Source organism: Diadema setosum, chromosome 1, assembly GCF_964275005.1.
Source record: "Diadema setosum chromosome 1, eeDiaSeto1, whole genome shotgun sequence".
Taxonomy (NCBI): Eukaryota; Metazoa; Echinodermata; class Echinoidea; order Diadematoida; family Diadematidae; genus Diadema; species Diadema setosum.
The window spans coordinates 27,262,449-27,289,405 of NC_092685.1; the positions used below are offsets into that span (position 1 = coordinate 27,262,449).

A 26,957-nucleotide genomic window follows, 5' to 3' on the forward strand; every position below is an offset into this window, starting at 1 on the left:
CAATAGGATGAGACAAGTCGTAACTCACACCATGGGGGTATTTTGTTGGTCATGTCGACAACATTCCCCCCCCCCCTTCCCCTTTCTTCTGCTTGAGTAGGGAAGGGGAGGGGTAAACCCTTTTCTAAGTCCCCCCAATCCTCCGCTCTGCTTCACTAAGCCTCCAGAAAACTATAACTGTCAGCCCAGCACAAAGCAGCCCTCTTTCTTTCTCTTCAAATCAAATTAATGAGACGGGATTCTTCCCTATATCATTTGCACACATCGGTGGCTTAAGAATGGCCGAGCCTGTCAAAGAACCTCTAAATTGAGACGCATGAATATAGCCCCCCATTCTCCTCTCGTGGCTCTATCTCCTCACCGCATCAAGAGACATTATGTTCGTGCTCCGTTTTCTCAATTTGGCTCGGAGGTGCATCGTGATGAACAAGGGGGGCGAGGATCAGAGCACCAGAGCTTTCATCCAAACTTAAAGCTGTCATCTTTTATGGTATCATTCTCCCTCTAGATCTCTGACATGCGCATCCACTCCCCTCCCCCCCCCCCCCCCCCCACTTTCCTATTTCCAAACCTCAGACAATCTCACTGTACCTTTCACCCATTCTCATCCATCCGCGGTTTGGCCAACTTGGAAACTCCCAAATCATTCTACATGGGTTGAGAAGAAGATTGATTACCCCTTTGCCCAAGAAAAAGTTGACAAGGTCCTTTTTTTTTCGACATCCCTACGTAATGCAGTGGTGATCCAATGCAAACTCCATCTCACTCACTCTAGTTGACAATTCTCATACATTTTCTTCCCCATTTTTTTTTCTACCAGGGTTGGGGGTCGAATAGGGAGATGGCTGCGAGTGGAAAGGATGCAAGCAGTAGTGGAAATGTGCAAACCTCTTGTTTCTTGAACGAACAGAACAAGACATCGTGCCTCAGTAATTAGACAGACGTCAAGAGACGAACTACGTCAGACCTATTAATGCTGTTAATGCACTTCGCCACTCTCTTCGTTGCTACAGTACCTCTGTTGCTTTCTACATCTCTGACCTCTATTGCACCCTCCTGCTATGTTCTTTTTTCCCCCTCTCCTTTCTTCATTATGAAGTCCTACTACTTTTTGTAAGCAGTTGCCATCAATAAAAATACCTGGTTTTCATAGCTCAAGGAATGGACAATGATGGAAAAGGGGGGCTTTGTGGAGCAGAAAATGGGTCATTTACATTGGTATCTCTTGTAAAGGGGGGTTAGATACCAGGTATGAATGAGGCATTCTACTGACTCCCCTTGTGTCTACCTTTCTTTTTTGTTAACCCCCTTTCTATTGGCATGATCACTCCCCACCTATAAGTTGGAAGGGGGGCGCATTCACTCAAGTCACACAATAACTCATATGCCTCATGATGCCCTATTGTTACCTGAATGCTACTCTTTCTCTAGCTAGTCTCTTTTTACAGGCTGCTGGAGAGGACCAACATGGTTTATCAGCCATGCACGAAAGGTCAGTAGTAAGCCCTGAAAAGCCTAGCACCAACAATGAGTGTCAAAGCAAAAATTACTTTAATTGCATAACTTCTACCTATTAGCCTATAAAGAATTATGTCATAGAAATGTTGTAAAACATAAATTCACAGGACGATTTTCTTTTCTTCTGCACTAGTGACAAGAAAACACCTATCATGCTCATTCCAGCAAAGACAACACTCAATTATTATTGCTTATAGAATACTATCAAAATGACATGATATAAAAAAGAAAATAATTTGACAGACTTTAATCATAAGATAGAATGAAAATTAATTTACCGGACAGAAAATGGGAGGAGAGAAGGGTCCAACAACCTCGCATATTTGATGCTTTCATAGAAAAATACACAAATGAATACAAAATGAAATATAACATATCACTGTTAAGAATCTTTTAGCATTTGTTTTTGAAATTCCCTCACCATTTCCATCTTTTTTTTTTTTAATCTATAGCAATGACATGATGATGAAAAGTTTTAATTCACTGAAAAATAACTAGGTCATTTGATTTGCAAATGTTGCATTATTGCACATGTCACCTTGAATTTGCTTTGCTCTGGAAATTTGAATTTCATCATGTCATTCACTTGTGATTAATGATATTTCCAAGTAGGGCACCTACAATATTTCACATATCCATGCTTCATTTATAAAGCAGTTAAAGACCTTAAAGTAATTATATTACAGAATATATCACGTACCTACGCTTCCGTCTGTTGCATACGTGTTCATGCAAAATGTGACAGTCTTAATCAAAGACTATAAATGGACAAAAGGTAGAAAACCTCACAGGAAGAAAAAAAAATAGTGTGGAAGAGGATGAAGAAGAGTTGGATCAAGATGAGAAGTCTGACAACCATTAATTACTGTTGAATCATATCTTATAAATATGCTACAGTAAACCAACTTTCAAGAAAAAAACAACAAGGAAAATACAAAATATTGTAAATTTCAAAAAACGATGATATATAAAGGTTCCCAATTAGGAGCTGTCCGGTGGTCTGAGAAATGAAATGACTGTGGTGCAAGTAAATACTTTTATTAGAACATGGTTGTATGGTTTCCCTGTCAGAAAACATACAGTTTAAAGCTTGTGCCACACATGAGAAGCTCAATATCACATGCATATAAAAAAATGTGTTCTGATTTTTTTTTTTTTTATTGACTTTTGAACAGCTTGTCCCTCATCTTTGCATGCTGAAACAGAACAACATGTGGCTTCCATTGATTCAAAACAGATATGTCTGAAACACACTGACAAACTGCTTGATTGAGACATCTCTTTTTGAGTTGTTTGATTTGCATGGTTGTTTTTTTTTTTTTATCCCCTTGAGATTTCTTGGGTTGTTTTTTTTTTTAAGTGAGGAAAAACAAAACATGGAATTGAAAGAATCATATGAGAAAATATAATAATATTAATAATGAATATAAATGACCAAAAAAAAAATAATCAATGCACAAAAGTTAGTTTTATAAAGCATTGTATAAAACCATACCAGGCAAAATGTACAGACATGTACACGTGTACGCCAGCGGAAGCACAGTATTTCACAACTATATCTTTATACTACTCATGACACTGAACAGTGAAGTGTTTTGCCAATGCCAAAAGCAATCCAAACACTTCACTTATCATTTACAGTTTGGTGATGGTGAGCAATTTGGCATTAATATAATTGCCTTGCAGGGTATATCACAGGAAATATATATAAAAAAAATATATATATTTATATTCAAAATTCAGCAAAGTGTGAACTTGATCTGATTACATTGGTGTCTGTGCAAATACCTTTGGGTAAATAAAGTAGTCACTAAATGTGGACTCATGTTACTTTTGAATGATGATGCTCTCAAAAAAGTGAGCTAATTTCTATTTGTGAATAAACATGGGGGGGGGAACCTTCTATCCTAAGTGGGAAGGCATAGCCTCTGCCCATGATACTATACATTACAATGACGTGTCATTTCTCCATTACTCTGTGGTATTATTCTGCTTTCTCCCTTTTTCTCCTACATCGTCGATATAATAATCTTTATACCACTAAAATAGATGTTAGTGGTATAAAGACTTTTTTTTAGTTTGCATATACCAGGCATATACAGATGTATTCTATTTGCAAATGGGGGGGGGGGGGGGAATAACATGAAAGTAGATGATGTCCTAGGGTGTACAATTCAATGCATATTTTTTGCCGATTCAAACTTGTCCCGACTGCTGCTTTAAATCCAGTTGATCATGCCATCAGCAGCAGCAGCAGCACAGTAACGACAAAATCAATTAACCCTTAGTTCAAATGTCTAGATATTGATTTTATTATTATCATACTCATGATTAATATCATCAAAAGTTATAGAGTGATCCCTTTATATTTAATGGTTTCCAATGTGATCCTGCATATCTTGCAAAGATGGAAAATATATTTAGCATAACAAAATCCTCAAAATGGTAAAATGACACTGAAGTACTGTTTCCTCTTTTTTTTTAACATTTCAAAACAAATGCACCTCAAAAAAAAAAATTATTTGTAACTATATTGTGGATCACATCACCAAACTCCTCCTTTTGTAGTCATGATCCTTGCATTCCTATAAGCCATACTGAGCAATAGTGGCACAATCAAAATATCACAGAGAGTTCAAACATTTCATTATTTCAATATTTTTTGTTAAGTTTATGAGTATGCAACTACCATAATTTGCTGAGGAAGAAGTACTGTGTAAGACTATGTAAGAAGGTTGGATAAAGGCAAAGTAGAGAAGAGACGTCTTGAAGTACACGATTTCAGCACAAACACATAAAACACATTAACACACATATGCACATGCATTGACAACCAAACACCTAAAAATGAAATAAGAGAAGGCACTTAATTCTAAACTAAGCTCATTATTGGAACTTCAACCAATAGAAACAAGTCTTTGGAGGTCCACTTAAAGTGGCTCAAAGACAACCAACCAACCAACTAACCAAAAAAAAAAAAAAGGCATCAGTGTTCCTGGCAATCATCACACAGGCATCATTTGAGGACGCCTATGTCAACAAAAGGGACTGAATCAAATTTTGATACTGCAAAGTAACATGAATGTTGACATTACATTAGGGTTTGACAGGCGAGAAGGCGCGGTCATCATTTCAAAATTACATCTTCCTGTTACGAGGGGGGAGGGGGGAGCGAGGAGCTGTGAGTACTGTGTTTGATTTCATATTACTTTCAACCCAGCATTAAAGAAAAGAGAGGAGGGTAAGAGCGAAATCAAACAAAAGACTATCCTCCATATCACGGCATTTTTGGTAGCAATACCTGTCAACCAGTGACAGGTTCGTGTTGAACGATATTACCCTGACCAAACTTTGTCAAAGTCTCGCTGTGACAGATGACGACACCTTCAAAAGTTCTACCCTCTTATACCAAAGAAGAAAAAAAATGCAAGAAATTACCCCATACAATGGCTGTCAGCACGCGCATAATTGGAAGTGTCGGTTATGACTATACACCTCCACTTATAAAGTGAACACATGACTGACAAGTCATAAATTCGATTCTGAGTGTTGCACATATGCACATATAGCCAAAAGTGATGTTTTAGGAAGTGAAAACCCATTCCATCATTTACATTAACTTACAAAATAGAGACGAAATCATATAAACAAAGGGTGCAAGAGCTAAAGGGAAAAAAACAAACAAACAAATATTGTGCCTGCAGTGAACCCTACATCTATTTAGTAACACTAGTATGAAACAGGTACGGAAGAAATTAGCATCAGCTGCCCAGATCAACACGAAGTTCAAATCAAAATAAAGATCTTTTTCAGGGAAGATGCAAATCATGTGATCTGTTGATGAATGCATGAACATTTCACACTTCAGGAATATATGAATAAGGAATATAGTAAGTAGCATCGATTGATTTTTATGCATTATCCCATAGGAATGACAATGTATTTATTCATTAGACAATTGCCACAAAATAAGAGGAAAATAAAAATAAGGATAATGTCACGATATCAAAGCATCCTGAGCAGGCGGAAGTGTGCTGCGGCAAGCAAACAAGTATCGTATGCCACGACGAACATTTCTAATGCTTCCTGCTAATATAAGGTTGGGTTGGAGGTATGAATATTTACACCACACATCAACAAGTTTGAGGGAGTAGTGATACATACATTACCCCCCCCCCCCCTTGAATGAACACAAACAAGCTTGGATTGAACTCTACATTCATTCTAAGAATTCCTGTTTACCGAATGCTCATTCCATGACATTTTGTACAAACAGATAATTTTCTAACAATACCACAAAATATTGGCTGTTGTCCAGATTGATAATGTCGTAATCCCATCCCCCAAATCCTTAAACAATGCATGGTGTGAAGTTGTAAACTGTGATTGTAGAATACCAGCTTGTTACCCCACCCCCCCCCCAAAAAAAAAAAAAAAAATCACAAGATCTGCCACACAATTCTTGGCTGAGTGAAGAAAACCTTGAAAAGGATGTTGACTACAGATATGAGCATTACATGCACGATCTTGGATGGATCGTGTGCGGACATCATGCGCACTGCGAGCCCGCAGATTGTGGAGATCAGGCACTAGCTTCGCAGCTCCATGGCGCTTGCCTCGTCGGCATCGTCGGCATCATGACCGAATGATCAAAATCTATACAACTACAATGTCGGTGTATATCGGGTCATCGATGACATTGTGTTAATAGCATTGTCACTCTCCTTCTAAGTGACTGGCTGTGATAATAATCATCTTCCTAGCCATTAAAGTCATTCCCGACTATCATTCCTGAGGGAGACGGGATGATGACATCAAGCAAAATATCCATTATTTGCCTGTGTTTGCTATTGCTTATCTCCCCTTTTAAAAAAACTTTTGCTCCCGCTTGTTTCTCCGAGTCCTATATGATGCTTGATTTTATCTCAGCACATGATGGACTCATTCTTGCATAATATTATGTAAGAAATCATTGAGAGTTCCATGCACACACATCAGCTGGGTTCACACGACATTTCCAATCACGAAGATTACGTCAAAGTTTTAAACTTTGATGATTAGCTTGTGGTTAAGCACGGCATGGACGCACTCAAAGTTTAGCACGCTTATGATTAGTCAATGATAAGGACTGCAAGACATCTTAGGGTTTACTCAGTACGCTCTACCCACGAACCGCAGGGGGTCTCGACTCATATTGTAGCAGCGCGTGGACAAGATAGTAAATGAATTGAAAGTTAGTGTGACCTCTCTGTGAATCCCATTTCCCCTTTAAATACTTCCAGGTCAACCTCTAGTCCTTGTTGTATACACGATTGTATTGTTGAGGTGTCACGATCACTTACAAATGTAAGCCTTTGTTCTGGTTCTCTGGTTTAGTAATGGAGTGGGAGTCCTCCTTGAAAGTTTAAACTTACAGCTTACGTGTCATGTAGACATGCATCACAGTTTGAAACTAAACGCTAATCATCAAAGTTTAGAACATTGAGTTCATCTTTAAGATAAGAAATGTCGTGTGAATGCAACATGAGAGACCGTCTAAGATTACTAAATACTGCAATGAGAAGAACGTAATTCTTACCTGATCCATCGGGCTCCTGGATTCGCTGTGGTTGTCCGAACCAACCTCGGTCGGTGAGGCAGCCCCTTGCTTCACCGAGCCGATCCCCTCCCTGTCCTCTATAACAAGGTCTATGGGCATCTTTCCCTTTAAACAGTTGATATACCGGTGGCAGAAATTGTCGCATAATTCATGCACCTGAGGAGGGAGGAACGAAAGGGAAAAGGATGAGGGAGCCTTGGTTGTACGGTTATCGGTTCAAACTGCTGCAATATCAGAACTTTTACTGTTGAGAACATTACAGCAACAAGAGTAGATTCAAGACTGATAGCAAAAAGAGAGAGAGAGAGAGATTATTTCATAGTTTTGAAAGACTATTCATGCGATTTGAATAATTCAAATTTTGGATGCAGGAATAGAAGGCTACATATTCATGTTAATTAAAAAACAAAACAAACAAACTTTGGGGCACCAGGGCTCAACACTAAACTTTTTGTCTTGTGGCCTGTTCAGGCAACTGAATTCTGTAAATCTGAAATTTTTGTGGCCCAAAAAAGATATGTAGTAGCCTGAAATATAAGCAAAAGCAAAAATACATTTTGAATCCTGGTTACCCGGTTGGGCCACCAAAACATTAGTAATGTCTCAGGGCCACAAAAAAAATTGGTGGTCCAACACCAATTTTTTTTGAACCCCAGGCCACCGCTTATGTCAAAGCCTATGTACTTTCATATAGTGCTGGGAGTTTACATTATGCTATGACAGAAACATTAAGTGCATATTCATTTTTTTCCCCATTGTAATTTCCATTCAATGTATAAAATGATACATCTGCTCACAAGTCAGAGTGACTATTCTCACAAGGACGTAAGTCTTCTTTAGAGTAACCATGGCACATTTATACAAATTATGAGAGTAACATGGCTGTGTCTACTGACATATGACTAGGAGAGAGAGAGAGAGAGAAAGAGAAAGGTTTCTATTCCAAGAGCTCATCCTCAGATTCTGCATCGTGATGAATCAATCATTTCCCACTCTCACTAGACTAACCGTAGTAGTAAATCAGGACGAGTATGTATCTCGTTGTGACTGCAAAAAATACACATTACATTGCATGCACTAGTTTCCTTCTCTATTGGCCTGTTCAGACCGCTAAAATCTACGAATTTGAAGTTTTGATGGCCTGAAAAAAAGCAAAGAAATGTAGTGGACTGAAGTAAGAGGAAATAGCTATTAAAAAAAGTTATTTTGAATATTAGCTGCCCCATTGAGAAACCAAAAGATAGCCTTTTTGAAATATTTGGTGACCCAACATCAATTTTAAGTGGCCCCGGGTCACCTGGCCACTGCTCGTGTCCAGGCCTGGTGAGCCTGCTCACTGCTTGTGTGCCTTCTTAAAAAAATGGCATATAATCTGCCCTAGCGAGGCGTAACTCTTGCCCACTCACATTGTCATTAGGATTATGGCATCAGTATGGCAATAGAGCACTTTAAAAGTGTGTGGCCTTCAACTGAAAGGCTTCAGATGGCATCTAATACACAGAAAAGTGCTAAGAATGAAACAGATCTACACAATTACTTTCTCTCTGCCTGCTTAACCCTCCTTCTACTTTCTGAATTTTCTCACAAAGAAAATTTTCTCACCAAAAAAAAAGAAGAAATATATGATATAGGTACAAAGGGAAAGCGAGAGTTACATTTATCATCGATCTCTTCTCTTGAATACTGAATCCACAATTAATCATTTTGACATACAAGTATCTCAGCCACCCAGGGCATGGAGTATACCTCGTGATAAATCTGCCGTATGGTTTTGCCCTTTTGCTGTGAATATCATCATCATTGCTTTTACATCATAACGACAAGTTCTGTTTTGCATCTGGCTTTCGTGCTGCGCGGCACATCTGCAAAGTGCTCTCAATGATGCCGTGCAGAGGAGTCTGGAATGCTTGTCGTGTGGGTCTGTTGCGGCTCACATCCAATGCAGGCCTAGTAAAAATAGAAGGTTGGCTAACTGACCGCAGCCTAAATCGGGGCCAGTCCCAAAGACTTCTGGTCAGAGAAGGGAACTGGGAGGTGGGGAGAGTGGGGTAAGCACTCTTAAACATTGCTTACATCCTGTAACAAACGAATGATGTTCCTTACAACAGATCAAATAAAACAAAACCAAGAAGAAAAAACATACAAACAAACAAACAAAAAACAATCAAGCAGTGTCCCCCCCCCCACCCTCTTTCATGCTACGATTTACAAGTTACTGTCTGAGATCTTTTTCAGCCTCCTGATAGCAAAAGACAACTCTTTCCCCCCCATTGTCTGCTGGACCTATTTTATGCATGTCTTCCCGCTTTCTTCTGGTGCAGCGTCCGATGAATAGGTCTACTCCCCTCCTCACATTGATCAATTTGATACCTGGGATCCATTCAGTTGTCAAGAACCTCATCATTTGTCCCCGGCCGGAGTCTGAAAGGCAACATCATCCCCTCGCACAAAGCACATCTGTATCTTAGTGGCAATTGTTTGTCAGAGGGGCGTGCATTCAAGCCAGCCAGGAGCTTTAATACCACAGGACAGTAATGTATCTTCCTCCTCTTTCTCGCCTTCTTTCTCCTCCTTTTTTTTTTTCTTTTTTGTCAACTCCTTCATGCTGCATCCTAACATCACTTGAATTGCGCTGGTCCAAACAGATTAGGGGAATAAAGGGGCAGGGGTTAGGGGGCTCCAATAAAGGACTGGACAATATCACCCCCTCCTGTCCAGCTACAGCTAAGCACTGACCTCAAAAGCAAACAATTTGCTGCAGAAAAAAGAGCCGAAGCGGGCCTGAATGGGTCTCATTATGACCATTCAAAACACCGCGTCTAGTGTCTAGACTCTGGCGATTTGTCAGATAATAGATTCCCCCACTCTTAGGGGTCTGGGAGCTCTTCCTAAGGTGGCATGGAGCAGGCATGGAAAAGCTGGCTGCTCAACACACTTGGGGTCCCATATAACCGGCTTTGAAATGGACCCTGCTGGCCGCTAGACGGAAATCAAATCGAATCCCATTTTCAACTATGCCTTTCTTCCTCTTCTTCTCCTTTTTTTATAATACCACTACATGAAAAGTCAACTGAGATTAAGTAACTACAGCCTATAAGATGGAACTGTTTTTTTTTTTTTTTGTCCCCACGTAATGTGACATTAACAATACACATGAGATACTATGTGAGTACCAGTATAGATGTATGCATGTGTGTGTGGGTAGGTGGGTGCGTGTGAGTGTAAAGAGAGAGAGAGAGAGAAAGAAAAGAGAGAGAAAGTGTGCAAGGTGGTTGCACACTTGCAATAATAGCAACACCAGTCATGTTTGCACAGCACTAACACAGACCCCCGTCTGAGGACCAGCATTGCATGTCCAGTCATTCACACCTTGGCTCTATGTACACTGGCGATTATCCCTCCACCCTAAACCTGGCCTGAATAAGCAGCCACGTTATATTGACAGAGGTGTATCTTTCCTATTTGCACATGGATTTACAACCTGATACAGTAGCACTGATTATTAAATACATCCTTGGGTGACCTAAGCTTTAGTTGGCCTGAGCTAGGCTGTCAGGGAATTTTCTGTAAAGCAATGAGATTTTTTTTTTCTCTCTGTCTTTTTTTTTTTCAATAGATTGCAGTAGTTAATGGTGTCAAGAGTTTTTCCTCCTGTACATCCTCCTGCCATAAATTTATTTTCTCTTTGACACCACCATTGTCTCGACTGCAAGAATTCTGCTCCATAGTACAACACTGATACCTTTCTCATTGACCTATTTTAACACACACAGTTAGGTAAACTCTGCTCTGATCTCTTCCAACCCCCCCCCCCCCCCCCAATTTCTCTCTCGCAGTTAAGAGTTCGGTCATTTGCCTCTACATTTACACCTCCAAAGTGTGAGAATCAAAAGGGCATTAGAGCCAGTGCACATGCCACTCTTCAATGCCCTTCTGATTCCAAAAGCTAACGATCGCATTGCACATTCTATACGTGGCCATTCCCAGAAAAAGCGTGCGCAAGAGATCCTTTTCCTGGGCTGGATGGATGGTTGGTCGCAACAGGAGGATCGGGTTATTTGACGCTAGGAATTATGAGCAGAAAGGAAACTCTCAAGCAGCCACAAAACCACACATGTATGCACAAACACAATGTGTTCAGGAGAGCCAGGAATAAAGAGGGGTTGTGGGAAGAAGGGGGGGGGGGAGGGGAATAATATCAACTATGCTGTCCCATTATGATAAGCGCCAAAGCGCAAATGATCCAGAAAATCACAATGAAGTACATGATATATACGTGTGCACGGCCTGCAAAAGCGCAGCAGTGGGCATAAGCTGGGCACGGCCAATGAATTCTGCTACTGTTGTTGTTGGTGTTGTCGTTGGAAAGACTTTTTTGTTTGTTTCAACTGTTCAATAACGCTGTTCGAATGATGAGCGCACAGCCAACTTGGGCATAATATACAGATGATTGAATGGTTTTCTTTGTAACTCTTTTTTCAAGTCCCTCTTCTTTAACCCACTCCTCCCGTAACCACAAAGTATTGTAACTGTTCGCTTCTTTGACATACAAGAAAATGAAATACAAAATAAATAGATCTTCGACCTCCATGACAAAAAAAAAAAGAAAAGAAAAATGAAAGCAAAGATGGCAAGAACTATGGTACAGAAATCAAAAGAATCCACAGTATTTTGATCATTATCTTGAAAAAAAGAGCACAATTTTTTTCTCTTCTTTGAAAGAGGGGTTAAACCCTGAATGGCTCGGAACCAGTAGGGGAACAACGCAACAGCCATTGTCAGGCTAGAGTCATTGACACTGGCACTGAAAGGTCTGTCATATCACATCACCCCAATAAGTCAGTCATTGTGACTATCTTGCCCCCTTTCTCTCCGTTGCCCCCCCCCCCCCCCCTTTCTTCTCTTTCTCTCTCTCTCTCTTGCCATTTCACCAGGGGTTGCCTTGACAGGTCACCGACAATCACAGTATAACCAGCTTTAGCTTTGGAGGGATGGGCTGCCGCAGCAAACCCAACTAACTTCGCGCCCCTCACTGACGGTACCCTTCCTATGCCCCGACACAGACAGTGCCACCAGATATGAATGAAAGGAGGAGAACTAGGGAGAGAAATGAACGCACAAAATATGGGCCGGCCTTTTGTCGCGGCGGGGGGAAAAATGATCCCCCGTGTGATTACTCTGCATTGTTGGCGAAGTCAAAGACGGCCATTTAGTTGCACACACCAGCGTCGATCAATAGAAGTTTTGACTATAATATACGATATGCGGGTCTCTTCAGGAGCCCCCGACTCTGTAAAGCATCCGGCTATTTTCCATTTCATTCCAACGCAAAGAAACATGCAACATGCCATTGCCTTAATCATAGGGCAAGTAATCACTCACTTTCTAGTGATAGGTTTCCCATCCCCACCCTCCCAACCACCCAAACAAAACTGGTTGCATCTGCCTGCATTGACCAGCAACAAAATATCATTGCATGAAATTTTCATGGAACTGGAGCCAATGGCCTTCTTTTCATGAATTGCCACTGGCATTCAATGCATCATAGTGGAGACAAGAACTTTCACATGCATTTTAATTTCACAAATCTTATGGGTGGGATTAAAATGCATGCAAACATTTCTGGTTTTACAGTATTCAGCTAGCTACCCAAGACAAAATGTAAACTTTACTCAATTATCTTACACGAAAAAACAAATGGACAAAGACAGGAGTCAAACTACTTTGCCTTTTTAAGCCAGTAAGGCCATTATCCTCGTCCATATTTTTTTCCACATGCGTCCTAAGTGACTTTTTACCTTAAAGTTAAAATCAAAATCTATCCTTTGCTCAGCACAAGTGCTATTCATGATTAATGATAAAGTACATATCAACAGGGAAAATAACATCTAAACTCCACTACAGGTATAGGATTATCAAATTGATGCTGGAATGAATTATATCTATGGTGCTGTAGTAGAAGCAAGGGCGTCTGCTCGATTTGCACCCGCGTAGTCCTGGTTAATTAATGTTCAATCAGAATTTGCATTACCACTAATGACAACATCATTGCTAGTACCACATACCATTGTGTGTACACAGGTATGCTACATGCTAATAAAAGCACGCTGTGAAAGAAATGAAGTGATCATTTTGTGTGTGTGTGTGTATATTACATATGTATAAATATGTGTAGGCAGCTCTGCGTCTAATGCAGGCCCTATCAATCAATACCGTTCCTGAGTAGTCCCATATTGAGTGTTTGCATTCGAACTTTAGCTGCTGCTCAATTTCACAAACAAAACATCAATCTTAAAAATTAAAAAAAAAAATCTCTACGTTCTCCACCAACATGACTACATACTAGTAGTCATTCCCCTTCCTTGTACCCCATCCTCCTCCTCCTTCTCCTTCTTCTTCTTCTTCTTCTTCTTCTTTTCCTTTGCTTTTTTTTTCCATCTCTCCCCATCTATCTATCTCTCACCAACTCGTTCTGTATCAATCAATTCCACCATGCTCTGCATAGTCCCACACAGGTAGGCAGTCGCACAGTTGCATTAGGTGAGAAAGCTGCTGCGTGTATTACTTCAGTAGGGGACCCACTCAGTCTCACTTCTTAGTCTCTCTCTCTCTCTGTCTCTCTCTGTCTTTCCCCTGTTCTCCCCCCCCCCCCACCCCCCACCTTCACTCTCCCCCTCTTTTCTCTCCAGAGCGTATCGGGCGCTCCCAGCGATTGAAAGCGATTTGCACGAGGTGGGCACATATATATTCTCTGCTACAGAAACACTACGGCCATGTTTTCTGTCTTAGCACCAGGAGCACACGTGCACGCGTACCATCTGCATGTCACACAGTCAGGTATGGGGCGAACTACACATATATCTGCTCCTCATCAGGACATGTTGCAGCAGGGGAGAGGGGAGCAAGAGGGCGAGCTGATGTGTTGTGCCACTTAGCCCATGATTGGGACGAGCAAGCAAGATTGCTCCCTGCTACGTCCATGCATGCATGCATGCAGAATTTTTGTCAGGTCAAAGACTTCAACGTCATTTGTAAGAGGGGGGGGGGGGAGTGAGGGTGAGGGGGGGGGTCAAGAAGGACCACGGTCAGAGACAGGAGAAAAGTGACACTGAGAGAGATACAGACAAATAGACAGAGAAAATATATTGTAGCTTTTTACTCTGTACTACCTCAACTGGATATAAGCCCCGATTCATTCTGCATCAGATGTGACATCAAGATCAAAACCTCCAAACTTTTGTTGTCATTGGTGATATGAAATACTTTAAGTCAAGCCAGCTTATATGAATATAAAAGAATACATATTCATATGGGCTTATACTCCTTTAAATATGAAATGAATGAATGTTGGAAAAGATACACATATATTCCTTTGAGTGTATTTATCTTATTCCATCTTCATAAGCAAAATATGCATTAGATTGACTTCAGCTGATGTTAGAATATATAACGCAACTTTTCAGTCTTGCTATTGACTACCCAGTACCTTAAAATTGGCATTTTGACCCGGGAGGACACAGAGAAAATGCCATACACTATTTCTGGAACAGTCATCAAAAGTAGGCTGTGGACACTCCACAGCTGTGTTGTGACTATGTACCACATTTATAAGCACATGGCTAGTACCTTCAGGCTGGTAAACATTCTATTCACACAAGTCAATTTTCAAGACATCTATGGGACTCTAATCCTATCTGGGCCAGAGAATAGATTTTCACAAGAAGACTGTTTTGGAGGACCTCGTGGGTGGAAACAAGGGCTGTCAATAGGCTCCCATTCTGACATTGCTCCGACTATTCAAAAAGTTCAATATCTTTGAATCTGTGAACCAAATTGCTTCTTTTTTTGTTCTTCTTCTTCTTTATTTCTTGGGGGAAGCTGAAAATACGTATCAACCGATCGACTGCCTGGCAGAAGGGCTCTACCCAGTTTACATCATGCAAGCCTTGAGGCCCTTCTGCCAGGCAGACAACGACATGTTATCTGAATTCATAAAAAAAAAAGACAATAGTGAAAATGGGGGTTTCTGACAAATGTATAAACCTGACATACATTACAGACACACAAAAAAAAATGAATGACTAGATTTAGATAAATATGCTGTAGCACAGTGCATCAAATATCATAGCACTACATCAAAAGACTATACCAGAAGATGTTGGTGTTAAAATATCATTGAACAAGATCTCTTCTTCAAGATAAATGGAGTGTACAGTACTTATTCTTTTTCTTTGAAAATATCAAAGCTGAAAATATCATAACTGCTATATAGGAAATTCAAAAGAAATTAGTAATCCAGTCAGTTTATATATTTGCATTGTGCAATAACACTTAAACGTCCTGTATACCTTTGGGAACAGTGATTTAAAAAATGTTCAAGATATCACATTTGATGCATATATGTGTAGGTCTGTTGTATCACAAAACATCCTACCACATAATTTTTTTGCAATAAAGCCTAAAATATAAGGAGGTATCCATATCTTTCTCATTAAACCGTAACTGTAGACGGTTTAGTCTGGCAACATTTTTATTACAACTATTGTTCACATGTTGTGTATTTAACAATTGATTATACGGATTAAATTTTTACAGTGGTTGTTTCTATCCCAAACTCAAATTTTGGAACTATTTTAAAGCACTAATGCTGGGTTTTTGTTTCATCTGCAAAAGGTAAATTATGCCTTTAAACCATGCTAGTGCTTGCTGGGTGGCCAATAAATTTATTAAACAAACACACACACACACACACACACACACACACACACACACACACACAAGACACTTACACCTTCAAGATGGCATCACAAACCGTAAATACAATTTTATATTTTTTCTCAATCATGTAAGGGATGCAAAAATCTTCACAATTTCTATTCTTACTTTCATGCTTTTAAATAAGTTGGGATTTTATAGACATTACTTTTCATGCTGGCCCAGACAGGTGAATGTCTCAACTAGAGGGTCACTTGCCATTTTCTTTCTTTTTTTTTTCTTTCCCATTTTTTTTTTTGTAGTTATCATTGTTGTTGTTGTTGTTGTTGTGTGTGTTTTTGTTTTTTGTTTGTTTGTTTGTTTGTTTTTGTTTGTTTGTTTGTTTGTTTGGTGTTTGTTTTGCTTGTTTGTTTGTTTTTTGGGTTTTGTTTTGTTTGTTTTTTTTTGCTTTTTTTTTTTTTTTTGGGGGGGGGGGTCTGTAGAGACTGAGCAAGAATCAGAATTGTTCCAACTGCTTCTTACAAGGTAACCAGAACAAGCATGTGACACTTTCATTGAGAAGCTCTCCCAATAGCACTGGTACCTAGGCCCTACACTTTCTCATGTCAAGGAATTGCATTATTTTTTTAGTTAGAAATGTGAAATGCTATGGCCAGCTAATCAGACAGGCGAAAAACTTTTCCTTGTCAAACACTGGTAGTGGTAGTGCTCCATGCATATTTCAGCACCCATTAGATCTCTCACTTATGGCAAGTAAGTGTAATACCTATCAAACAATCTGTAAGATTTTCCCCATTCACTGAAAATGAATTCAGTTGTAAAAGGGGTTAGTCATTAACAAGCCATCACTGGACTTGTCAAGCTCCTTAACCCTCAACCACATTAGGGTAAAACACAGAGTCAAATCTGGTAGCAGTCGCTTTGATCATGCTACAGTGCAGCTACAAGCCGAAAGAACTGTTAAAGGTTTATTTACACCATACTTCATTACTATCCAACTGTTGTCGTTAGTTTTTCTGTCTTTATTTCCCTCTTTTCCTTCTTTCTTTCTGCCCGGGCAAAAAGTTTTTTGGGGGCGATTGCTCATAACAGAGACAGAGCAGCCCTGCGAGGGAAATTGAAAACAGCAGTGATAGCGGGAGACTAGGGCCATGCAGGTGATTTGCGTAATGTCCTGGATTACCGCAGCAACAAGCACAAAGGAAGAGGGGCATTGATGGCCCAGCAAAACTGCAGCACTGTGATAGAAGCACCAATTATTTGGGACTCATCCAAATACATGTGTAAAAAGAGAGAGCGAGAGAAAAAGACAGTAAGAGACAAGGGGGAAAGGAAAAAAAAAAAACGAACATGGAAATGGCCAGGAAGAAAAATTTCTTGCCACTTAACATTTCTTGTTATCTCCAAAAGAGAGAGACAAAAAAAAAAAAAATCATAAATTTTTCCCAGGTCTAAACATTTCTCCACTCATACTGCACTTTCTTCTGTGTGCTGCATTAACCTGATGCATTTGATACAAAGTGTGATTTTTCTCTTGACAAAATGCAATTATTCATACCTTCCAAATGATCACTGCAGTATATGCAATCACAGTCTTCAAAACATTGAAATTTTTGTTTTCTCCATGGGCAGAGAGATTCCTTGTCTCACCTACTGACAATGGTATTCCCTACAGCAACATCATACAAATCTTTACAAAAACAAGGGGAAAAAAAAGATGCCTACCCCAGGTACTTCAGCAAAGCATTTGCCATAATTGACGGGAAGCTACGAAGAAGGTAATATTAAATGATGACATTCTTATAAGGTCTCGAAAACATAATTTTTGAAAATAAAAAGGATAACAAACTAAACATAAATCCTGACCAAACCATGGATGGAGATGAAGGCTGGAGCCGTGTCTGACCTGCCCTTGAAAGTTCGGGAGATGTAATGCCATATGCTCAATCGTTCAGCGCTTTTTATTGCATGCTTCGATGTCTCAACAGAGTGCAGTTGCACATGTGCGACTGCAGACTGTCATTATATACCCTTGCAAAAAAACGTACAGGAACTCAACACTGCAGCTCTCCTTTGAGTTAAGGAGGGTATATATGCGTGAGAATTTGAGTGAACTTGTGTTCTTAAGGAGACAATCACCCAAAATGTTTCAATGTATTTCTCATCATCTCATAAACTGCAGGCCCTATATGATACTGGCTGAATTATATGTTGAAAAATATAGCATCATCAATTTTTTTCACTTTTTACTTATAAATGAAGAATTTGATATAAAAATGTATCTGAAGATATTCATTACTCTTTCTTCTATTTTTTATCTTTTAACAACACATTTAGACAATCAAACATAATCTCCTATGTTCAGAGGTGTAGCAAGTATCTTCATATATATGTGTTTTTCTATTTTCTGTATGACTTCATTTGAGCAACATAAAACTACATTGTAAAATTTAGCAAGTAATCGTTCCAATCTCATATTTGGGCATTTAAGAAAAAAAAAACCCTAATCAGTTGGCAGAAATATACTTTGGCTTTTGCCACCTAGATTCAAATGATTTCAAAATTTATCAAATCGAGAAAAAAGAACCACATGAACAAGCATAATGTCCTGTGCCAGCATGGAGTGAGTTCTGAAGAAAAAAAAATCATGTCACATTATTGCCTTATTCAAACTGATCTCGCAGCATCTGGTAGACATCAGGCTTCTAATTTGTTTACAATCTGCTAACCTCGTGAGCTATTGCTCTTCCTCTATAGATTTCCTGAAGTGCTGCTACGTAAAACCAATTACACATGTGACGAATTCATGTGGCGGGGGGCGCATCGCCAGTGCCGAGCGATCGCAAATTTGCAGACGATGAGGAAAAAGAGGCAAAACGCATCCTGCTTCCAACTATCAGAATTCATAATCAGACATCACCAAGCTTACCACCCTTGCAAACGCCCACATTCCAAATTTCGCTATGCCAGTCATCCCTGCTTCTTCCTTCTCCCGCCTCAATTTTTCTGACATTATCTCAATTCTCAATTACAAGCTAAGTGAATGCAGGCCGACAGAAGTAGTTTGTCCAAATTTGAGTCGACATTAAGGGATTTCAGAACTTTCGCACCATAATGAAAACAAGACTTGAATTGCCATTTTGTTAAATGAATTAGTATCAGATCTTCCCCCCTTCTTGTGATTTTACAGGGGAATTCTATGGGGGGGGGGGGGTATTGAAATAGCAATCTAATTTAGACAACACTGTATGATAGCTAGCAAAACATTTGGTATGCATGTTGAAGTCTAGCATGAGTCATCCTAGTCTGGATTCAGACAGAACAAAACAGAAAAAAGTTGTCATCTTATATCTAAACAACCACAACTGTGCCCACCCTGAGACTCCAAATACATACATACAAATACATACATATATATATATATATATATATATATATATATATATATATATATATACATGTAGGCCTATATATATGCAGACCTGTTGGTCAGATTGTAGTCACAATGTAAGCAGTGTTACTGCAAATTTTGGGCTTTCGCGGCGGTTAAACTTCAGCGAGAGGCTGTCCACGAGAGAGTCTTCCCCATGCCAGAGAGCCGACCTGCGGTGGCATCTTCTGGTTAATCATCCCAGCTAGTGTGGCATTTCTCCCACGGGGTGCATGGGAAGTCTACCACGGGTTCTACTTGAACCTTGCCCCATGGCCACGGCATCTATTGCTGCTGTATGTATAATAATACGTCCAGCATTTTTCACAGTGAAATATTTCCAATGTACACACGGTTGCCTGCCGCAAGAGCTGGATCGATGGCTCATGCGATCTCGACATCAGCCGAGCAATAAACTATGACAACACCAATGGCGTTCCTGCTACACTCTTGTTGTTACTAAATTCATAAGAGACATGACAGAAATACATCTAGGCCTTCATTCCTACAACATTGCATTTTCTGTAATCATATTCCATTAAGTTCATACTGAGGACCTTATGAGTAGCCACAGATAATCACTAGTGTTTAACTTGAACATTCACAGAAATACATTCAACCAGATTAGAAGAAGATTCTTTAAATGAGCTCATTGTATCATTGCAATTCTAAATCAGTCATTTTTACCTAGAGCTGACACTTTGCTATCAAAAGCAGAGCAACTTAACCCATTCCATACTGAATTCTGAAATCCCCGTAGATTTAATACACAGACCATCAGGTTCCCGTATGGAATGGGTTAACTTCCTGATATTTATGAACTTCCACAGCTAGAATCACTTAACCAACAACTTACTCATTTATAAGCAACATATTATTACTAACATACACTTATGAAGTAGCAAAATATATCTCCTCAAGGCAACACAGTTACTTTCCATGCAAAGGAAAATAAAATATTCACAGTCAGAAATGGATATTCCAGTCTCTTGTTAAGCATTTTTCTCTCCGACTTCAAGCAAGTCACAAGCAGCCTGCGTCAAGGAAGCAGTGAGGCTGCACTTGAGAAATGCTGGGTCATATTAAATCGGTGTCTCGAAATACACAGACAATAGAAATAAGAAAGGCTTTGCAATTTCTTGATCACAACTTATGGATCAGCTACTACTCCCAAACAGAGTACTTTAATGCTCTATTTTGTCTCTTTCTCTTTTTTGTTGCTGTTGTTGTTGTTGTTTCATTCTCTCCGATACCGGAGAAATGAGTAAATCTGCATACAGAATATTACGTGTGCCATTATATTACAGAACAAAATAAAGATGGGAAGATGCATCATCTGTCAGGCCATAAGATGGGATGACATTTCAATTAAGAATGGATCGAGACAAAAATCTGGGCTTTGCAAGAGTATCCGTGGAGTCTGTGGTGCCCATCTGCACGATCAACATAATACCTGCCAAGCTTAATTTGATGACTTTTTGATTCAAAATTACTTCTCGGGGAACATCAACCACCCATATGTAAGATTTTATTGTGCAATTGGGATAAATCAGATTTTTTTTTTCCCTCCAGATTTTGTTGAAATTTCAAACTTCATAGTTTCTGCAGTTGTCATTGCTATTGCACTCTCAGGAACAAAACAAAAATAAATGACATTGCCATCGGCCGGTACAGACTGCTAGACTATAGTGCAACAAGTTTTTGAATAAACAGCAATGCACTTCCCGACATTTTGAATTTAAAAAAAAAGATAGCATGAATATGGATATATAAAACTGCAGTCACATACCAAACTAAGAATTAATAGAGTAACTCTTAGTGCTACAAGAAACAACAACAAAAAAAAAAATTATTATCTATCATGAAAAATCATTCTCCATCAGGCACAAATTTCAAACAGAAATACAGAAACAAACATATCACACAAATAGTACCAAGGAAAATTCTGATCATATCTTTTCTGTTGAGTCTGAGAACACTTTTTTTTTCTTTTGGTAAAACATGCAATCTCTGATTTCATTGCTAGCAATGATTATTGCAAAGCAACTCTGCCGTCTCAGTTACAATGACAAATAAGATAAACTGTAGGATGATAATAATTCACACACTTACCTTTTCTAGCTCAAGAAGATGAAATCTTAATACTTGAATGGCTTGGATCATCTGAAAGATTTTCAGAAGAAAACAACACATGATTATTGAAATTGTGTTGGCTCTGCTTTGTGTTCAATATTTCTACCATGATTTTATATCATTTTAGTGTTTCTATTCCATGACTCGGAGGACTGAAAAACAAGAAAAATTAAATGTCCAACCAGTTTCTTTCGAAAATGAATTATTACAGTCATAAGAACCTATATCATGGCTTCAAACTCCTTCATAGGACATATATCGGTAGATGAAATATCTCAGCACTGGGAGAAAACAAAATAGCAAACACAAATACAATGTAGTATTAAATGAGAAGTCATTTATCACATTGACATTGTGAGAAACAGTAATGCATGATAATTATGCACTTTGAAATTGTTTGAAATGAATGTAGAATACAAAGCAAACAAGAAGTAGATTAAAAAGAGATCACTTGAACTACGGTCACATTTCAGTATGAACATCTGTTAAATCACTCACAAAGATATAATTTCCTGCTGCATAAAAAGTGAAGTTTATAGTAAGACAAACTACTGGAAATTTAAATGTGGCCTCTTCACTCTGGAAACCATGAAAGCTACTACATGCTAACACAATTGTGGCAGAGTCTTGAGAATTGCAGCCATATTAGTTACAAAACAAACACATGAACAAAACATAATAATCACAAATATCATAAATATATTTCATCAAATCACTGACAAAGTACTATGGAATATGGATGAAATACTGACTACAGAAAACCTTTTCTCCCACGTTCATAGTAATTTCGCCATAAATGCATTAAACCCTTTGGATTCACCGTAAGGACAAAAAGGAATATACGGGGCTGCAGATTAATCCATGCTCAGGAGCTCATGATCCTTGCACAGTATTTCTTTCCCCTCAACTGATTTGGCGGTGAGGTAAAGATCTCAGTCACAAAGATGGTAGCTTTCCTGCCTCGATATAAAGCATACAATCTGCCTCCAGACTGTCCCGTAAAATGACAGCTGCTGAGGATTTTTTAAGTGAAGGTCTTAATCTCTCCAGTCATACTAAAACAGATTGTCCTACAAAAGCTAAGGCACACCAGAGCAAAAACTGCTACAAAACAAAAACAGTATCATAAACTTTGCCAGGGCATCTCAACCAGTCAATGATAAAATGTTATCATCCATTTTCAGACATATACATGAGATCAACAATAGCATCAATGTTTATACATTGTCTATTTTGTTTCACATGTCTATGAGAAGTAATACACAAGACAGAGACATAGATGGTGAAATATCTAGATTATATCAGTAAAAAAAGTCTCAGAAACTACATGAAAAAACCAAACTAGGCACATAAAGACATCACTTATCTTCTCTCAGCTAACTACAATCAATTTCTGATTATTTGTGGCCTCCATTATTACACGAAAGAAAAGTGTACACTCTTTGCTTTTTTTTACACTGATCACCACAATATCAGAAGCGACGGTTTCTTTCCATTTACAAACGCGATAGATCAACAGAACTCAATTTCCAGGTAGCCCACATGGCCTTGTTGCTACAAGTAAAGAGAACAAGATGATCACTGATGGATTTTCCAGCTACTTCATTGCACTGGCAATAAGTGACTACAACAGATATATGCAATGCTCTATATTACTATATTATAGTAACTTGTTCAGCAAGCTCTGGGGAAGTAGAAATTCCACTCAAGCAAGCAATTTTAGAAAATATCACAAACTCAGGGCCAGAATGACGTAGACCCAGTGAGAGTGGGCTGATGTTGGCAGCAGCATCAGTATTTTAGCAAAAGGAAATATTATTTATCAAGGCTAAGATATCACTTTGATTTTGTGTTTCTCGACCAGCACACACAACAAAAATAAAAACACACATAGACACAACCTTTGAGAAAATTCACTCTGTTGGAGACGTGGAATTATTTTAACAACCACAAAAGAATACTCAAAACTGACAAAATTTACAACAACATAATTTGTGCCTTGAAGCTAGCTACCAGTGTATTCACCATGTTTACGCTACAGCTCGCTGGTCCTACGTGCACGGCACACATTTTCCAGGGAGACACGATTATGGTCATCAACAACAATAACAAAATAAAATGACAAAAATTGCACGGTACTCACCAAACTATCCAGTTCTTCATTGCTGGAAAAGTACTGTTTGTCGGCTCTTGCCTGCCGAAGAAGGAATAGTACACGAAGAGCAGTCAGAAACAAGCATAACAAACAAAGAAATGTCAGTGTGGAAGTATCCAAAAACCTCGCATGGAGCACTCAATTTCATGCAGCCCTATCTCTGTCACTTCCCCCCTCCCATCCCACCTGACAACTTCGTACCCATGGCCATGGACTCCCGACTGGGATGCGACTAAATGAAAGACCACTTGGGGTGAATTCACACCCATTTTGTGATTTATGGCTGTACAGGTTGCTCTGACATAGGTGGCACTAGAGCCTATTCATCATACAATTTGTTGCAGTTGGCGATAATCTATCCGATTCTGATGCAAAACATTGGACTGTCAGAAACCAGTTGGAACGGGAGGAAAAAAAACATTCACTCTATGACATATCGAGACACTGTCGAGGTTGCTACAGTGTTGAGGTTATGTGAGTGTACTACATGGTTCTTACTGAAATTAATGAATTCTTCTCTCAAGTTGTTTTTATTGCAAAGTCTAGTGGATGCTACGTCTGTCTAGTAATCAGGAGATTGTTGATTTGACTATACAGCCAAGTGTGTATCTATGATTTTTTTTTTCTAATCATGGCTACTGGTAAAACACTGAATAATCTGTGCATATTTTCCTCCATTTTTTTCAATCAGTTACATGTTTCTTGTTTCTACCACAATATGAATTTAATATCTTGATGTTTTGAATTTGAGACTTTGCTTTTCTCGAGTCAGTGTTTACCAAAAAGGGGGAAAAAAAGGATTGAGCTAGTGCCAGATTGTATGCATCACAGATTTTATAGCAGTGTCATGCACATTTTCACAATAAAGAAAGATAACTTATAATACAATACTGGTTCACATAAAAACCACAAATGGTTTTTCAGTGTATATAGGCACCCTATTATTATATATATATATCTCATTGCTTCTTTGAAATTTAGTTTTTGCATTATACAAGGAGATTGGAGATATGCATTATCAACCTTACACACTCTAAAAACATAAAAATGGCCATCACAAATCGAATGCATCATAAAAGTAAATTTGCCCTGGCTATTTCGCAACAACAATGTCGACACAATATCCGAATGTCCCCCTTCTTTGCTATCTAGACTTTCCGTTAATGAGAGAATACAAGCGAAATGGTATATAACATCAAATGACCATGCCTTACTGCAGTTTATAACAACATAAAAGCAAGAGAGGGAAATAAAGAGAGAGATAGAGAGATAGATAGATCTGAGCAGATAGACAGATGGAGGTAGAGAGAGGGAGATGAAGAGGATAGGCATAAAAAAGACTGCACAGCTCTTACAGCAAAACACACACATGAATACATCACCAACTAGTGGAGGGGAAGAGGGGAAAAAAAAATTGCCGGAGCACTAGAATCTCGCTGATTGAGAACATTGAGAAAGCATTTGACAAAAGCCAGAAGAAATGGCCTGGATTACGGAAATATCATGCTGATAGTACTTTGCAGCCAGCTTCAGCGGCTCACTCCAGGTACGACTGGTCATTCCCGCAATCAGGAAAGTGAATTGAAATAGCACAGGGACAATGGAGCATATATAAGACCATGTTACTCTCTTTCCCATTTTTCTACTCGCTAGATATTTTTTTTTTCTCTTTTTAATGTATCTATATTCCTTCTCCTCTTCTTTTCCACTCTTATTACGGTCATGCCGAGACAGACGAGAAATCAATTTTGGCACATTTGTGACGCATTATACATGTTCAACCACACAGGAGGGGTTGCTACAGGTCTATTTATATGGGTATATAGGAACTGCAAATTCAAATGCGAGGTAGCAGAACGACAAATCTAGAAAGCATGCATAAAAGTCACGCACAATTATTCGTTACATGACAGCCATTCCGTGCCTTCACCGATAACCCTTCATATTTTGCATAAAAATTGAGATTTTTTTTTTTGAAGATATGGTTGATTCCAACAAGATTAAATTTGGCTTAGCACAGTATGTTATACTCAATGTACTAGTGACCAATTCTATCTTTTTTTTTTTTTGTTCTGCAGATTACACGTAAACATTTTTCATACTTTAAACATTGTATCAATACTTCACAGGAGAAGATGCAAGCTTTAAAACAATGATTGTTATTCTTAGACTTAGATTTTTCATAGTTTAGCAATGTGTAAATCATGATCGCACTAATTATATTATCATTCTTGAACTATCTCAAAATAAACTACAGAAAAGTGTTATTTAAAAAGTTGAAATAAAACTCAAAATAAAATAGGTCAAAATTTGAATTTACCTCATATCAAATCCCCAATCTGTCATAAAACATAATGCTGAACAATTTACTTTGATGTCTGTATTCAACAGCTCCTCAAATTATTTGCATAAATCCAAAACTTCATTCATAGAAGGAAAAAGCTGCAAAAGTGGAATCTTGAATAGCAATGCACAAAATAATAACATTGAAAAACCAGTGGAAAAAGAAAACAAAATGGAGACAATTGAAACCAGGCCACAGCAGAAAACAAAACTGAAATCAAGTCATGATAAAAGTAGAAAAATCCTGTCCTGTTTTCACCTCGTGTACCTGTTTCGCAAAGACTGCAATATCTTCGTTGAAAGACTCCGACGAGCACACGTCGCCTCCTGCAACGCCCGGCTCTCGGGGGGTACACGTCGCCAGCTCGCACTTCTCGAATATGAGCGCGAGCAGCGGGAAGAGCGGGTGCCTGTGGTTAGAAACAAGACAGCGATCCCTTAGCGTATCTCCTTCGCCGCGTTTAGCGGGATTTTCATAGCTTAGCATTTTCGACGGGAAATGGGGGAAAGGAAATGCGGATGATAGTATGTATTTTGGAGTGAGGCAGTGTTTTGATTAGTCAGGGGGAAAACACAGAAGAGCCCACTTAAATCCGCAAGCCCTCGTTTCTGCTACCATCGGGATTTCGGTTTTAGCGCTGAAATGCCATATTTCGTGACAAGCCACGATACATCCACTTTACAAGGGCCTGGTAGTTATGAATAAATTCAATTCAATTCATCTTGTTTTTCCCCCCAACAGTGTTTACTGTGTTTCTCAGGGACAAGAAAAACAAGACATGAATTCTAACGCACTTACAGGTCAGAAAACATAACACTTTTGCATGGTACTGTGTGAGATGATTTAAAAAAAAAGGGGGATCAACACAAAAAGGCGGCAGAAGGTTTCACACCATCTAGCTGTGAGGTGAGGGTATCGCTTTCACGGCGAGAAAAGTTGCCGCGCCGACAGAGCAAGCTGTCGCACGAATTATGAAGTTTTCCGGTGGCCCAGGACGGTGCTAATTTCACTATAACCGTCGTGTTTTCAAACAAAGGCGTTGTGCGAGGGATTAGGGGTAAAC

The 26,957-nt window shown here is 39.0% G+C and overlaps 1 protein-coding gene across 2 annotated transcripts in view; it reads right to left on the reverse strand.

The window, feature by feature from the left end:
- LOC140229175 (homeobox protein Meis1-like) overlaps window positions 1-26,957 on the reverse strand; it is a 171,416-nt gene that overhangs the window by 143,294 nt on the left and 1,165 nt on the right. Inside the window, exons 3-6 of one of the 2 annotated variants that reach the window (XM_072309451.1) lie at window positions 26,162-26,303; window positions 23,539-23,589; window positions 21,375-21,425; window positions 7,097-7,273 (exon numbers count right to left, since the gene is read on the reverse strand). In XM_072309451.1, the coding sequence (XP_072165552.1) occupies window positions 7,097-7,273; window positions 21,375-21,425; window positions 23,539-23,589; window positions 26,162-26,303 (421 nt within the window). Of the gene's footprint in view, window positions 1-7,096; window positions 7,274-21,374; window positions 21,426-23,538; window positions 23,590-26,152; window positions 26,304-26,957 lie in introns of both variants that reach the window. The other variant, XM_072309444.1, reaches the window with a different exon arrangement.